General features: G+C 31.3%; 3 protein-coding genes across 9 annotated transcripts; all 3 read right to left on the bottom strand.

Moving 5' to 3' along the window:
* Positions 1-58: 58 nt before the first annotated feature.
* On the bottom strand, positions 59-1683 carry LOC106367958 (BTB/POZ domain-containing protein At3g56230). Its single transcript, XM_013807826.3, has 3 exons — positions 1307-1683; positions 1018-1200; positions 59-694 (listed from the first exon to the last, which is right to left on the bottom strand). The coding sequence occupies exons 1-3, from the start codon at positions 1517-1519 to the stop codon at positions 239-241; spliced, it is 852 nt and encodes a 283-aa protein (XP_013663280.1). The 5' UTR covers positions 1520-1683; the 3' UTR covers positions 59-238.
* Positions 1684-8787: 7104 nt separating this feature from the next.
* LOC106445436 (copper transport protein CCH-like) lies at positions 8788-9991 on the bottom strand. Its single transcript, XM_013886996.3, has 3 exons — positions 9748-9991; positions 9370-9445; positions 8788-9257 (listed from the first exon to the last, which is right to left on the bottom strand). Exons 1-3 carry the CDS (start codon positions 9754-9756, stop codon positions 9022-9024), a joined length of 321 nt encoding a protein of 106 aa, XP_013742450.1. The 5' UTR covers positions 9757-9991; the 3' UTR covers positions 8788-9021.
* Positions 9992-10708: 717 nt separating this feature from the next.
* LOC106367962 (exocyst complex component EXO70A1-like) lies at positions 10709-12492 on the bottom strand. 7 transcript variants are annotated; one of them, XR_007327136.1, is made up of 5 exons: positions 12141-12492; positions 11639-12039; positions 11404-11550; positions 11025-11072; positions 10709-10938 (listed from the first exon to the last, which is right to left on the bottom strand). XR_007327136.1 is itself a non-coding variant. In XM_048764691.1 (4 exons), the coding sequence occupies exons 2-4, from the start codon at positions 12029-12031 to the stop codon at positions 11433-11435; spliced, it is 363 nt and encodes a 120-aa protein (XP_048620648.1). In that variant the 5' UTR covers positions 12032-12039; positions 12141-12491; the 3' UTR covers positions 11083-11432. The 7 variants fall into 7 exon arrangements, 1 of the variants encoding a protein (XP_048620648.1); XR_007327133.1 differs by adding an exon at positions 11165-11224 and having other exon boundaries at positions 10709-11072; XR_007327134.1 differs by adding an exon at positions 11165-11316 and having other exon boundaries at positions 10709-11072.
* Between the last annotated feature and the right edge of the window lie 2780 nt (positions 12493-15272).

Consider the following 15272-nt stretch of genomic DNA (forward strand, 5'->3'; position numbering starts at 1 on the left):
TTCAGTTTATACAGAAAAGCACATATTGATTACTTAATTATCTCGATGCTTATTTTAATATTGCTTCTTTTGCCATCAATCAAAAGAGGAAAAAAAGTTGTAATATGAACGTGAATGTGTGTACAAGGGCGAGTAGTGAAGTCATTTAATTTGCTATGGAGCTAGCTTGGAGGATTAAGAACAGCTATAAACAACAAAACATACAAAAGCTTATTACACTTTTTCATCTCTCACTAATTTAATCACGTCTCTTGCTTCTCATTTCCATCAAGAACGCCCTAGTAATTTGAACGCATAAATGCTGGTTTTTCTGTGAAAAAGCTTCGTAGTTATCTGAGAAAACAATGTCGTCCATGTTTCGCACCACAAAACCTAGAGCAGCTTCCTTTAACGTCTTGCTCGAAGCAAGATCCGAGACGTCAAGGACATCAAGAACGCTAGATATTTCCAAGGAACTAAGCATATATTGCTCGCAGAACTCTTGCAAGTAATGAATCATGTACTTATCGGCTGCAACAAACAAGGCATACACATGCTTCTCCAACTTATCTGAAGCCAATGTGCCGGTGTATAGAAACTCCAAGAGAGCTTGAAGTTCCTCTGAGTTTAGTTCTTGCAGAGTTATGGCGTATTCTGGAGCGGTTTTGCAATCGTCTGAATCTAAAATATTCTTGAAGATCTCGGATTTTGAAGCCTATATAGCACACAATTTTTTGATATAGATGTAAGTCATGATTGAAAAACAAACTTATACAGTTGCATTATTTGTGTTTACATATTTATATCCCTTTTTCTTCTTTAATAAATAATAAATCTATTTCATTTATTTTAAAGAAAACAACCATATAAAACGCAAATAAGTTTTATCAAAGCAATATAAACTATGGTTTGATGCGAATGGAGAACACATTAATATACCCTATAAATGCAGAAAAGAACCACGAAATCCCAAACAAAAATAAAACTAGTGCATGCCATACATATATAAGAAACATAGCTAGAGAACATTGAATTTACCAACAAAGCTCTATGTGCAGGAATATGAGGTCCATCATCGCCAGGTTTTAGAAGAATATCAGTATGAAGTTGTTCTTTGAATCCCGAAACAAAGCTGCTCAAGAAGACTATTCTCTTCTTCTGTTCCTCTTCTGTTTCTTTCATGTTTTTTATCCATGTGATCACCTTTTGTAATGGTTGCGGCTGGAACATAACATATGAAACGGACAAATTGATGTATTTTGATGTATATAAACTTTGATAGCTTTTTAAAAACATACGTTAGAATAACTATATGAAGCGTACGTACCTCGCGAGAAAACAAAGGAGAAGAAGAAAGAGAGGAGCCATTGTTGACGGTGGACTTATCGGTTGATTTGTCATGATCTTGATCTTCGTTCGCGCCCTCAAGCTTCTTGAGCAGCGCAATAGTGGTTCGAGCCCCTTCGTAGCATGATCCGCATATCGTGTTCCTCGGTGGTCGTAGAATAGATGGCATTGTGGTGCATACTGAGCAATCCATTTTGTGGTTTTTTTGGGAGTAAACTTGAGAATGTGAAGAAAATCAACAGAGGAAGATAATGGACGAGCAGTTTCTTGCTTTGAATTCAAGTTGTTAAAATATTGTTCAAGAGTTGGTTAGAGATGGCTACGTTCTTGAAAACATTTTTTATATATATTTCATTGATAATCAACTCGAAACATGATTGTTTCCGTAAAGAGTTGTTGAGCTTAATTTAACAAATAAATGAAATGATTAAGTCATGAAGGAATCTTTTGTTGGGGGGAGTTGTCCAGTTGGAACATGGAACCTTCGTTGAAATTAATATATATGAATTATCATGGATATTAACATTATTCTTACGTACTTATTCATTTATTTGTACGCTGGATCGATATGCTTCGTATGTACATGAACGATGATACGTTGATTAATGGACAATTAATTAGAAGGAGATAAGAATGTGGCGGTTTCAGAAATGATAGCTTCAAAAGCTAAAAGACTGAAAAGTTGGGAAAAGGAAAAAGACTTTCCAACCATTCAACAGCAAATGTGTAGTGTAAGCACGTTGTTCCATCCATTCATAGATATAGCGTCAATATTAATTTAATTTTTCGTAAAAAGTTAATTAACTCATAAAATTTGCTAAAGATGATATTAAAGTGTGCTTTCCTAGTCTCAGCACAAATTTATGTAACTTTAAAGCCACGTCTAGAAAAACAACCATAGTGTAACTGATTTTGGGCTGGTACAATAAAACCCAACCTTAACCTTGTCTTATAAACGTTTCGGTTTAAACATGTAGAATTTCAATGGTGACCTTGGGAATAAAAAAGAACATTATATTCCTTATCATTCCTTAAAGAGTCTATCATTGATGAGAAATATGTTTTCATTTTCGTTCTTCTTCGTTCTTTTGTTTGTAATTATACAACAAATCTCTTTCTTATTAAATTTGACGAGGAATTATTCCTAAAATTTTAATTACTATTCATTATTTTTCTGTCGGTTCCTAGTGTTTCTATAATGGTTATCAGTTACATCCATGGTCATAGGCCACGAAATGAACGTTTGCTTTGGGGGTTCCAAATTCTTAAGGCCGGATCATCTTACAGTTCTCTCGAGTATGGTCCATTTTTTTAAAGACAGGTGCATGAACGGTTAAGTTAATAATGAAAATGAAAACATAGTGTAACTGATTTTGGGCCGGTACAATAAAACCCAACCTTAACCTTGTCTTATAAACGTTTCGGTTTAAACATAAAGAATTTCAATGGTGACCTTGGGAATGAAAAAGAACATTATATTCCTTTATCATTCCTTAAAAAATCTATCATGGATGAGAAATATGTTTTTGTTATAAATTAAGCATTGAAATGATCCCACTTCTTTACCAAACTCAAGCACTATGATCATCCACTCCTTTACCAACTCAAGCACTATGATCATCTACTCATCAAGCATTATGATCACCCACTCATTTACCAAATTAAGCACCATCTTTGTTATTTTATGTATTGTTGTTCACTATAAATACCATCACTCATCTCACTCTTTTGGACACCATAAAAAAGAACAAGAGTTTATAATCAAAGAACCATTACATCTTCTTCTTCTTCCTTATAATAAACTCTCTCCCTTATACTAGTGTTATTTGCTTCCTACGGGTATCAAATTCTACTCTTATTTAAATTTCTCGATACTATAAATTATAAGTTATTTCATAACACGTTATCAGCACGATCACTCTGCGATTCGGTAAAATTTATTTGTATCATTTATACCCTGTTATAATGGTCGGTATACCGCCTCTACTATTATTTATATCATGTTATAATGGCCGGAATACCGCCTATATTATTTACTAGTAATTTAATTTATTTATTGGTCGGCCGAGCCGCCTTATATCCTGTTTATTATTTATTGGTCGGCCGAGCCGCCTTATATCCTGTTTATTATTTATTGGTCGGCTGAGCCGCCTTATATTCTGTTTATTATTAATTGGTCGGCCGAGCCGCCGTATAATTTATTTATTATTCTGCATTGATCGGCTGAGCCGTCGCATGATTTGTTGTCATATAACATAAATATTTCATTGTCATAATTTTTCACTTTTATGAAATTTTATAGATTTGATTGACCGTTTAATACGATATTTTCAGACTAATTTTTGGTGCACTCGATTTAACCCCAACGGTCACAAAGAAAATTTTTCAAAAATTTCCCCTTTCTCCAACGGTCATGAACAGTAATTTTCATCTATAAATACAACTCATTTTCACTCCATTTCATCATCCAAAACATTTCATCTTCTCTCAAAATTTCAAATCGCTCTCCTCCGATTTTTCATTTCAAGAAAGATGATTCGCGCACTTTTGTTTTTATGTGCCATTTTTATTTGTGTTTCTATTTATGGTTTATTCGTTGGAGAATTTACTCCGAGTGAATTTAAGATGAATATCGGTTTAATTTTATTTACATCGCTTCTCCTTGTAATTTCTTGTATGATTAATGTAAACGGTTTTTAAATTATGAAGTTCATAATAAATGATTCATTTTAAAATTGCGAAATTCTAAAAAAAAAATATATATATATATATATATATAGTCATTTTAGACGATGATATATATATATATATATATCAACGCTTGTCTATATGTAAGAATAATAGTTATTTTATGAATTAAATTTTGCTTATTATACTTTAATATGCTTCATGATTTAATGGTATTAAGGAAACATACTTTATGATTCATGGTCTAACATCATAAAAGAAATTATTTGTAATCGGTTAGTTTTGTTGTCGATTAGTCTTTGGTCTAATATCATAAAAGAATTTGGATTATATGTTGATATTTACTAATGTAATGGCCATGTTTATATGAGCAAAAATTTAAAGTTTTCAGGATTGTGTATTCTCTCGGAAAGATATGTACAAGTTATCAGCCAATTCAGAAACGTGAACAGCTGAAACTTTCATCGCCGATATACTTCTGTTTATAAGATAAGTATTTTTATGCTTTATATACAAGTTTAACAAACTTGATTAGATAAATCAATTTGCATGAAGTTGGCAGTGATATAAATTTGTTCATTAAATTGATTGATAGGTTAAACTTTGTTAAAAAGCATGAGAGTAATAATATAGTCTATATAATAATTACTATGAAAGTTTTATTTATTTTCTGATATAATAAGACACCTTTGTTAATACATATTTATATATATTTGAAATATTTTGATTTTATTACCATTTATATTGAGGATTTTAAGTTTAAAGCTTGACTCTAAAAGATCCATAAGTTTTGGAAGATAATATATATAAAAAAGGTATTATCACCTGAAGTGATTACCTAAAGCTCATTTTGTATTTTGCATTTAAAGATTACAAGACCTGAAGTCGGTAAATAAAGCCAACTATGTTGGATGTTAAGTTTAAAAGTAAAATTTCTTCAAGAAATTGTTTTATGATGCATATATATTGAAAAATATCTATTGATAAATCACGTCTAGTTGATTATGATTCATTCTCCTGAAGAGAATATGACATTTAAAAACTCATAAATTGTGGTTTTAGACGTGAGCATAAATGAGGTCAAGGTCCAAAGAGTTTCTTTATAGAACTCATACTCTCACTTAAAGTTGAGAAAATAAACATGGTAATAAAAAAAAGAAATTATGAATTCATCTGAAGATGAAAGAAAATTTATTGTGTGTACAATACAAGGTAGTAAAACTTATAGAATGCTTAAAAAGAGGATATATATGATGCTCCAGAAGTATACATAGTATTACTGCACATAAAAATTTAATTTAAAGTTCTTAAGAATGCAATTTAAAGTTCTTAAGGTATTGTATTTTTATAAGTATCAAAAGTTAAAAGGATCTACGAAAAATACATAACCCATGTAGGATATGTTGTTGATTAAGAAAATGAGATACATTCGAGATTGATAAACCTGTAGTATTATACTCTCGAGGGGAAGAGTTAAAGAATCTCACTTTTTATGATAAGTCAAACATCCAGAAGATTATGTTTACACTAAAACTAAGATTAATGAATTTTTCTCAAAGTAAATCCGTAAGATTTTGAGACACTTATGTTGAGACAATAAGCAAACGAAATGATATATACATTTTAATCAGAAATAATTCTCAAAGCAGTATAAGTATTTTAGAGAAAATATCTACAGCCTCTTATATATTGTACTACACAAAGATTAGTATAATGAAGATAAATGTATAGTAAACTAGAAGTTTACATTTGGCATGAATCAGTTAGACCATTTTGGTTCATTAATAATGCGAATATATACTTAAAGGTCATATGCATAGTCATATAAGAACCAGAAGATTCTTCCGAATGATTTGACATATGTTGCTTACCCATAAGATAAAAGGGTAATATGGTTTTCACCAGCCAAAATAAGATATTGGCATAAATAACGAAGATGTTAGTGGACTGATCACCCACTATGCATTTTTATAATATTGGTGAATTCACTTCTTAAAGTCTTTAACGACTATAGCACATTCACTGAGATAAGTGCTAAACATTTTGAGCAACATTGGATCGCATCAAGCCAATAAATATTCACTAGTTCTCCCCATCATTGGTATAGAATCAGAAACCAATCATTTTCATCTAAGAATGTTGGATGTTGCTCCGCCACAGAGCTTCAAATGAAGATGTGTTTTCAAATGAGGTTGGAAATATATGTTGGATATAAATCTCTATTGACACTTAAGAATCCAGAGCCATCCCCGAAAACTATAAGTAAGGCTATACATGAATTCTAAAAGTGAGTTAGTACTTCCAACATAGGGGGGAGAAAATAAACAGCTGGAAAAGAAAATAAGTTGAAATGAATTATCATTGATCCTCGGGCTAAACACAATGTGAAATAGAAGTCCAAAAGATAATTCATTTCAAAACTTACTAAAGCAGTTGCCAGACACGACCCATATAAATATAGTGATCAAGTCACATATACCAGCTGTAAATGCTCCAATAAGAATAAATGTTCTACAAGAACAATATCAAACTGCTAGTCACGCCTGCAGCGTGGTAGACAGATTGGTTCCAAAGATAAATCCTCGTAAATGAAAAAGGAGCATATATTGATAATGGTCAAAACGAGGCAATATAGTTTTGTATGATCTCCAGAAGAGAAATTAAACATGACTGACGAAAATTCAGGTACCTGAGACAAATGAAGAGATCTCAATAAGTTATGTCATGTATGAAACAAAATGGAACCGATAAGAAAATTGACGTCGATGATATTATACATGCAAAGTAGCAGTTGATATAATAAATGAGAAAGAGGATCATGAAAGAAAGTCTATTGAAAAGTGTACACAAAGAAATGATTGGCCAAATCAGAAAGATGCAATAGACAAAGATATAAACTTCTTGTGAAATAGAGAAGTATTTGGACCAGTAGTCCATACACTAAAAGGTGTAAAACAAGTGAGATGTAAATGAACCGTTGCACACAAAGAAGATCAATATGAAATTGATTGTGAAGAGACATAATTTCATATGATAGATGCAACTAGTTTCAAGTTCCTTATAGTCTGGTAATAAAGGAAGAACTTGAATAAAATAATCCACTTGAAAAATGTTAATCCCTGAAAGTATAATCCATAAAGGATTGATGATATCAAAATCATGTTCCCGGGAACTCTGCATATTCGATCGAATTGAAACAAACTATTTTATGGGATATATGAAATATTATAAGGTTAACAAATGTATCCATTTGTATTTATCAAGAGATTATAAATCAATAGAATCATGATTTGAATATAATCAAAACTCTTGAAGAGTTATAGAAAAATTATATTTTGGAAGAAAACTCTTGACAATACTATATTGTTTTTTTTATGTATTCTAAACTGGAGATCTAAAACTGGGATGTTATCATAAAGATCCTTAAAGTATTTTATTTAAGACGCTCGTATATGTTTGGTCCCGAAATACCATACGTAAGAGTGTTATTTAAGAAAATTATTAATCTTTTTCATTACTGAAAGATGTAATTTCATATGAAAAGAAAGAAAATCATAATAGTAACTTCTGTAGTTACAAATGAATAATTCGTATGTACGAGACGAATTTCTATACGATTATATGTAAGAAATTTGATTTGAAATCCAAATAGACCAATAAACTATTGTCTAAGTCAAAAGAGAATTATGGACAAGAAGTCTAAAGGCCCTATATATCATAATAGAAATGAATAGAGTTTATTCTCTTAAACTTAATTCTCTGAAGAGAGTTGATTGGAATGCATATCCTGAAGATATTGTTTCCAGGGAAAGAAATATGATAGTAAGTGTGGTTGTACTCTTTTTCCTTATCATGATTTTTTTTTATCCCATTGGGTTTTTCCATGACAAGGTTTTAACGAGGCAACAAAGAACATACAAAAGATAGACAACCAAAGAGAATGTTACAATTTGAGAGATGAAAATCTATCATTGTTCTAAAGGTTCTATGACTACTCATTTGAGGGGGAGCTTACGTAGTTGTACTCTTTTTACTTTTACTACGGTTTTTCCCATTGGGTTTTCCATGACTAGGTTTTTAACGAGGCACCACGTAATACAAGATGGATGATCAAGGGGGAGTGTTATAAATTAAGCATTGAAATGATCATCCACTTCTTTACCAAACTCAAGCACTATGATCATCCACTCCTTTACCAACTCAAGCACTATGATCATCTACTCATCAAGCATTATGATCACCCACTCATTTACCAAATTAAGCATCATCTTTGTTATTTTATGTATTGTTGTTCACTATAAATACCATCACTCATCTCACTCTTTTGGACACCATAAAAAAGAACAAGAGTTTATAATCAAAGAACCATTACATCTTCTTCTTCTTCCTTATAATAAACTCTCTCCCTTATACTAGTGTTATTTGCTTCCTACGGGTATCAAATTCTACTCTTATTTAAATTTCTCGATACTATAAATTATAAGTTATTTCATAACAGTTTTCATTTTCATTTTCATTCTTCCTCGTTCATTTGTTTGTAATTATACAACAAATCTCTTCCTTATTAAAATTTACTATTCATTATTTTTCTGTCGGTTACTAGTATTTCTATAATGGTTATCAGTTACACCCATGGTTATTCATAGGCCACGAAATGAACGTTTGCTTTGGGGGTTCCAAATTCTTAAGGCCGGATCATCTTACAGTTCTCTCGAGTATGGTCCATTTTTTTAAAGACAGGTGCATGAACGGTTAAGTTAATAATAAGTCCCATAATCTAAAGATTAGTTCCCGTAGTATTTTATCAGTAAAAAACTTATAATAAAAGAAGTTGGAAGAACATGGGTCTCCAACAAATTCTTTTCAATAGTTGAAAAGTATTAGGTATATAGAGAAACCATAAATCTTTTTGTTCTTACAATACATAGGCCACGTGAAAGAAGCATTGCCAATACGGATAAGAAGCCTCATTGTCATCTTTAGTATTTAAACTTGCGATGGCTTAGTCTAAGCTTCTGCGAGTTTTGGTTCAGCATCAGCCTTTGCATCAACCTTAACCTCAGTCTTAGTCTCAACCTCAGCCTTAGGCTTGGCCACAGATTTTGGCTCAGCCTCAGCCTCCACAGGCCAGTAAGAAGTCTTTTTTCCAGTCTTTGAAACTGTTTGAATAACTGCTTCAGGTTCAACATTACCTTTCACTGTCACCTTTTGCTCTTTTATATCAATGTCAAATGACTCAACCCCTGAGATTATTTTCATTAACCCTTTAGTCAGCGAATTACAAGGCATAAAAATAAAAATGACTAATAGAAAGTATCTAAGAAAATAAAAAAAAAGATTAGACGATTACATTACCTTCCATTTTCCCCAAGACTCTGTTGACGGCTCCAACGCAGCCTTGGCATGACATTCCAACTTTGAGGACAACGGTCTGCATTTATTAGGCATTTTAATTCGAAAAGGTTAGAACCAAAATCCATACATATATCAACAGGTAATTTTATATCTACATCAACAATTAGTCCTAAACAATTGTTAGCATCTTTTGGAAACGAACACTAATGGGCATGCATGCTTTTTTAGTGATCATTGGCTCTTCAAAACATTAATTTATCTATCTATAGCCAAGAAGAACCAGACGTATAAAAAAAACAGATGCAAACCCCAAAAGATGAAAAAGAAAAAGATAAGAGACGAAGAGATCAAAGTAACATAAGAAAAAAACATAATTACCTGAGACATGGCTACAATTAGATGAAACGAAACGAGAAGCTTTTGAGATGGATGATCCGAATTAGATAATGAGATCTTTGTAATTTGTTGAATGAGAAGAGATGTTGTGTTCTTGATAATTTATAGCAAGGCAAAAAGTAAAGATTCCTCAGTGTAGGAGTTAGCGTGAAGGAAACGAACTCATTATTAGAATGAATGCACGTACCATATTCCAATAGAATAAAAAGTGTTAGGAGGTTAGTTATACCGGTTGTGGAAAAAGACATACCAACTTTAAAATCCACTAACGAATCGTACAAAGTACAAAGGAATTAAAGACAGTTGTGAGGTCTTCTTGTACTACACATTTTTTTGTAGTACCAAATACTTGACTTTTACATCTTTATATTCAGAAGTTCACATTTCTGAGAGCATGATTATCCCATGATCTTTAAGTGGGTTTCTTAATGATTATTTTATATTTTAAATGTACTTATTATATTTTAAATGTATTTAAGTGGGGTTAAGAACTCTAGTTAAGAAACTCCCATTTTGAACGGTCCAATGAGAGTTTCTTAATTAGTGGTTCTTAATTTTTTTTAATAAAATTTTTATTTATTAAATAAAACATATTAAAAGATAACATTTAAAACATAGATTAAAAAAAACATAAAAACAAAGATTAGTACAATAATCGAGAATAATTCGAAAAAAAAAATCTGAGTTTGAATGGAAAAATTCTCAAAGGTAATGAATGAAAAAATTCTCAAAGGTTTGATTAAAATGTTGATCAAAATTTTCATCAAGTGATACCTCAAAAGTGTTTTGAGAAAAAAAAACCATGAGATGAAACTTTTTTATAAAACTTGTTTACAAGTCGAAGGAAACTTGTTTATAAACTTGTTTTCAAAAATGAACTTGAGAATGAACTTTAGAGAAGATGCGTGATTAATGAAGAAGAGTGTTGTGTTGTGAATAAAAGTTTGGTATACAAAGTTTATATAGACAAGACTGCAAGAGTTCACAAGACTACAAGAGTTCACAAGTTTATATAGACACAAAACTTTACAAGTCTGTGACTGGTGACTACAAGAGTTTGCAAGAATACAAGACTACAAGAGTTAGTACGTAAGCATTGCACAAGTGATTACTACACAAGTCCGTGACTAGTGACTAATGACTGATGACTGATGACTTTACACTCTTCTTGACCTGAAAAAAATGAGAACATGACACCATCTTCTCTCTCTCAAAGTGACAAGCCATGTGACCACAAAGAGCTTTAGAAGAAGTGACACCTTTACCACATTCTCTGCGAACTTCCTCTCTTTGAATTGCTCCATCTTCTACCTTAAAGACAAAAGATCAAACCACTATATAAGCACAAATCAGAAGAAGAAGAATGGGAAACTAGTGAGAACCCATTTATTTAAATTACCTAAAATCTGGGAAGAACACAATGAACTAGAGAATCATCAAGCTCAAAGCGTGATACTTTCTGACAGAGATCAGGTTTTAGCTCAAAGCTTGATACGTAAACGTTATACAAAAGAGAAATAACTCGTTTCCAAGTAATTTACACACTCATCACTAAGAAAAATACAAACAAACAAACACAAATTGTTGACACTTCATATACAACGGAGACAGAAGTGAAGTAGCTTGACAGAAATTTACCTTACAAAATGAGCTTTGATAGTTTGATTTTACCGTCGTGGTTCGTTCATAGACTTTCCTTCAAACAACTCATCCAGCAATCTCTCGAGATCTTCAGCTGTATACTTTATGTATCTCTGAGAATTCTTACCACTCTCAACCAGAGGCCTACAATTTAAATATCTTTAAGGTTTACATCTTGACACTAAAAATATGTTGAAAAGCTTTTGCAGGTAAGAGAGAAAAAGGATTTTACCCAAAGCGTTTGAGGAATGATCTATAAGCAGGCAATAATACTTCAGCAACAGCAAGTCTTAGTGACTCTCTTAGCTCTGTGTCTGGAACTGTCCATTGTGATTGTCTCTGATGCAACTCATCAAATTGCATATTGAACATCATGAACATGTTCCATTTTTTCAATATTCTTTAATCATTCATATATAAACATTTTTAGGTAATTAATATATAAACATTTTACAATAACTGTGTTTTTGGTTGGATGAAGGCTTACCTCTCTTTTGGGGAAAGCAGATTCAGGAATTTGTACAGATGTTTTAGAAGTAATCATAACAAAGTTTCGTGAGGCACCTTCATCCTTTGCCATATCAAGGAAGGCCTGAAGCTCCAAAGCCTTTCGGTAATACATCATGCCTCGCACTGGTTTATCAAAATCAGTCACAACATGTATATAGCAAAGGACAATATCACAGAGATAAAACGTGAAGCAGAGTTTGTCAAATGAAAAAACTACCACATACCAGTTTTGGTCACTGTTTGGCCTCTGTAAGATGCCAGCAGACGAAGCTCTTCTTCCAAGTCTGCTCACGTGACAGTTTTCACCATTTTCACCATCAGCCCTGGGAAGCACATACCCCTTCTCCTTCTCCGACGGCTTCTCAAACGGTCCATAGATCCTGCTCAAAAGCCGACTTAGTCCACACCACAAATCGCAGCGATTGCAGACATGATCTTCATCGGACCGTCAAACACGATCTTGGTCTGGCGGAGAATCGGATTGGTCTGGCTGAGAATCGGAGAAGACGGAGAAAAACAAGAGAAAAGAAAAAAATAAAAAAATAAAAAAATAAATGCCTTTCCTCTGGTTTGCTGACACGTAGGGTAAAAAACCCCTTAGTAATCGGTTATCAAAATCCTTTCTCAAGGATCGGTAATAGCTTTTAATTTTGTTTTGATTTAATTAAATCTCTCAATAATTTAAAAACCCATATTAAGAAACCCCTATAATCATAGTCTAAGTTACTAAAAAATAAATTACATTCTACCTTGGTTTGCTCTCAAGTCACAACTATGGCTTCAAATGTTTATAACCGCTCCGCCCCGTACCGCAGTTAACAGTAACAAAAATCTTTACATATACCATATATCTATACGTTTTTATAACTGTTAAAACCGCATCGCAGTTGAACCGCTTGTCCCGCACCGCTCAAACTGCAGTCACCATTCGGAGCCTATATGTCAGTTTTGAATAGTATTGGTTGATGCGACAGACTAAACTGTTCTATTGAATTTTTGAGTAGATAAAGCACACGAGAAACAATATATTACTAGATTTTGACCCGTTTAAAAACGCGGGTTTGTTTTCCAAATTAACTATATTTTAACTAATTTCAATATAAGATGATGTATAAGTCTGAGCACATTTATTCAAAAGCACGAATTGAACCATACCAAACTGAAAAAGAAAAAAAAACTGAATTGGATTTCATAAACCGAGTAGATCATATATTTATGGAACTGGAAATTTGAAACTGACCTGGTTTCCAACTTTGCTTCTGAACCGAACAAAAAAAAAAATCCAACTGAAACCTAACCAAACTTTGTAAATACATGAACAATTTCTATATTTATAGAAACAAAACACCAAAAACTAAAATACTTGAATTGAAACCAAATGTTGAGGGTCACATTTAAATGGTGGGAAGAAAGTATACAAATTATTCAACTCTTTTTAGTAGGGTACATATGTGGTTTATAGACAAATTAAAATATAAGCAATGGCTTTTAAGTCTGATTCGGACTTGTGGTTGAACCGGTAAACTCGATGGTTGTATATAATCTAGAATAGCTTACGTTCTTCATGTAACATTCTATCAGAGATTCTATCAACTGATATGTTTCAACAAAATTTGAGTTTAATAAAAATTTATTAATTAAAAATTGATTAACCCAAAAACTGCTATTAACCAGTGAACCGCCACCGGTTTACTTGCTAAAAACCTAGAAAAATCTTATAGTTTTTAAAAAAAGAAAATTAATTAAATTTCTCATATGCTTTATAATAGTATATAAAATTGAATAAACTATTTGATTAGTCATATAAAAGGTAAATTGTATTTTGTTATGCATTTGTATTAATGATCAATACTATTAAAATACATGGTATATATATCATCCATATAGTAATGTTAAAGGGGCAACTTATAATCAATCGACAATAATAGTTTTATAAACATTGAACAATGAACATAACTATTACTAATGTTTCATGGTATACATATATATCAAATACGTAGGATGTGTTTTACGGAGTAACTTTATAATTAAATACTATTCAGATTCATGTTCACATGAATATTTTACTATTTCTTAGTGTTACAATCAGTATATATTTAAAATGTGTCTAGAACAATTTTTTTATGTGGTAAGTATAATAATATGGAAGAAAGTGGGTATAACAAGGTGGAAACCATCGACATATGATTAAAATTAATTTGACTTGCTTAGTTATAATTTCCGGTTGACTGCAGGAGAAAAAATAGGGTATGAAGCACTGATTGATATTTTATAGATAGGTTAATTTATTATATAGCCCAACAATTAATTAAGTAGGTGCAACAATCTTTCATACATAGAATTTTTAGGATTTTTTCTTTTTTAATAGTATTGATAAGTTTGCATTTTAGACTTTTACTATTTTTCTTTCTCGACTATGTTCACTCTTACTGACTATTCTCTTATATGTTAATTTACAATTCTAAATAGTAGATAGTAAAGGTGGGACGGATCCGGATCTATGTTTTTAGATATCCGGATTTCGGATATTCGTCTAAATATTATACTAGATCCGTAAAATTAATTAAGACAATTTTTTTAAAATATATATATATATATATATAAATTCTAAAATAATGCATAAATTAATATTTATATAATATTTTATATATGTATATAATAATATAAAATTAAAATATAATATTATAAGATTAGTTTTATGTATAAATATTAATATAAAATATAACTATTAATAAAATTAAAATCAATATATTTTTAAAATACGGATTCAGGTTCTGATATTCAGATTTAAATCAAAATATCTGGATCCGGTTTTGACGGATCCGAGATTTTATTATTCGGATCCGGATCTTCTCCTATTTTCGGAGTGGATCTCGGACCGAATATGGATCCAAAAAATAAGTCCCAACCATAGTAATTAGAACATTTTCAATAGAAGTATCTCACCGAACTTCTCAAAACTAAAATAATGGAAATTAATGAAAATGCATGAGAGAGAAGAAAATGAGTTTTTCAAATGAAAGACCATAAAATAAAGTTGAGAAACTCTTATAACACATACTTTTATTTCATTGGTTTAGACACTTTTTTAAATTTCAAATTTAATTGTTTAACTAGACTAAAAGTATTTTATTATATTGGTAAGATATCCATATGGGTTTCTTACCATTAATAATTCAATATTTATTGGAAGGTTTTTGATCAATAGTTGAACAAAACTTTATTTTTCTACACATAATTTGGGACTGACTGATTGCTAAAAATATTGATATTTATATAATAATATCCATATTTCCAACATGGTAAATAATGAAGCACTTATTCTGATTCCATATTTCAAAAGTAAAAAATTGTAT

The sequence above is a fragment of the Brassica napus genome, chromosome C8 (genome assembly GCF_020379485.1).
Source record: "Brassica napus cultivar Da-Ae chromosome C8, Da-Ae, whole genome shotgun sequence".
NCBI classification, from domain to species: Eukaryota; Viridiplantae; Streptophyta; class Magnoliopsida; order Brassicales; family Brassicaceae; genus Brassica; species Brassica napus.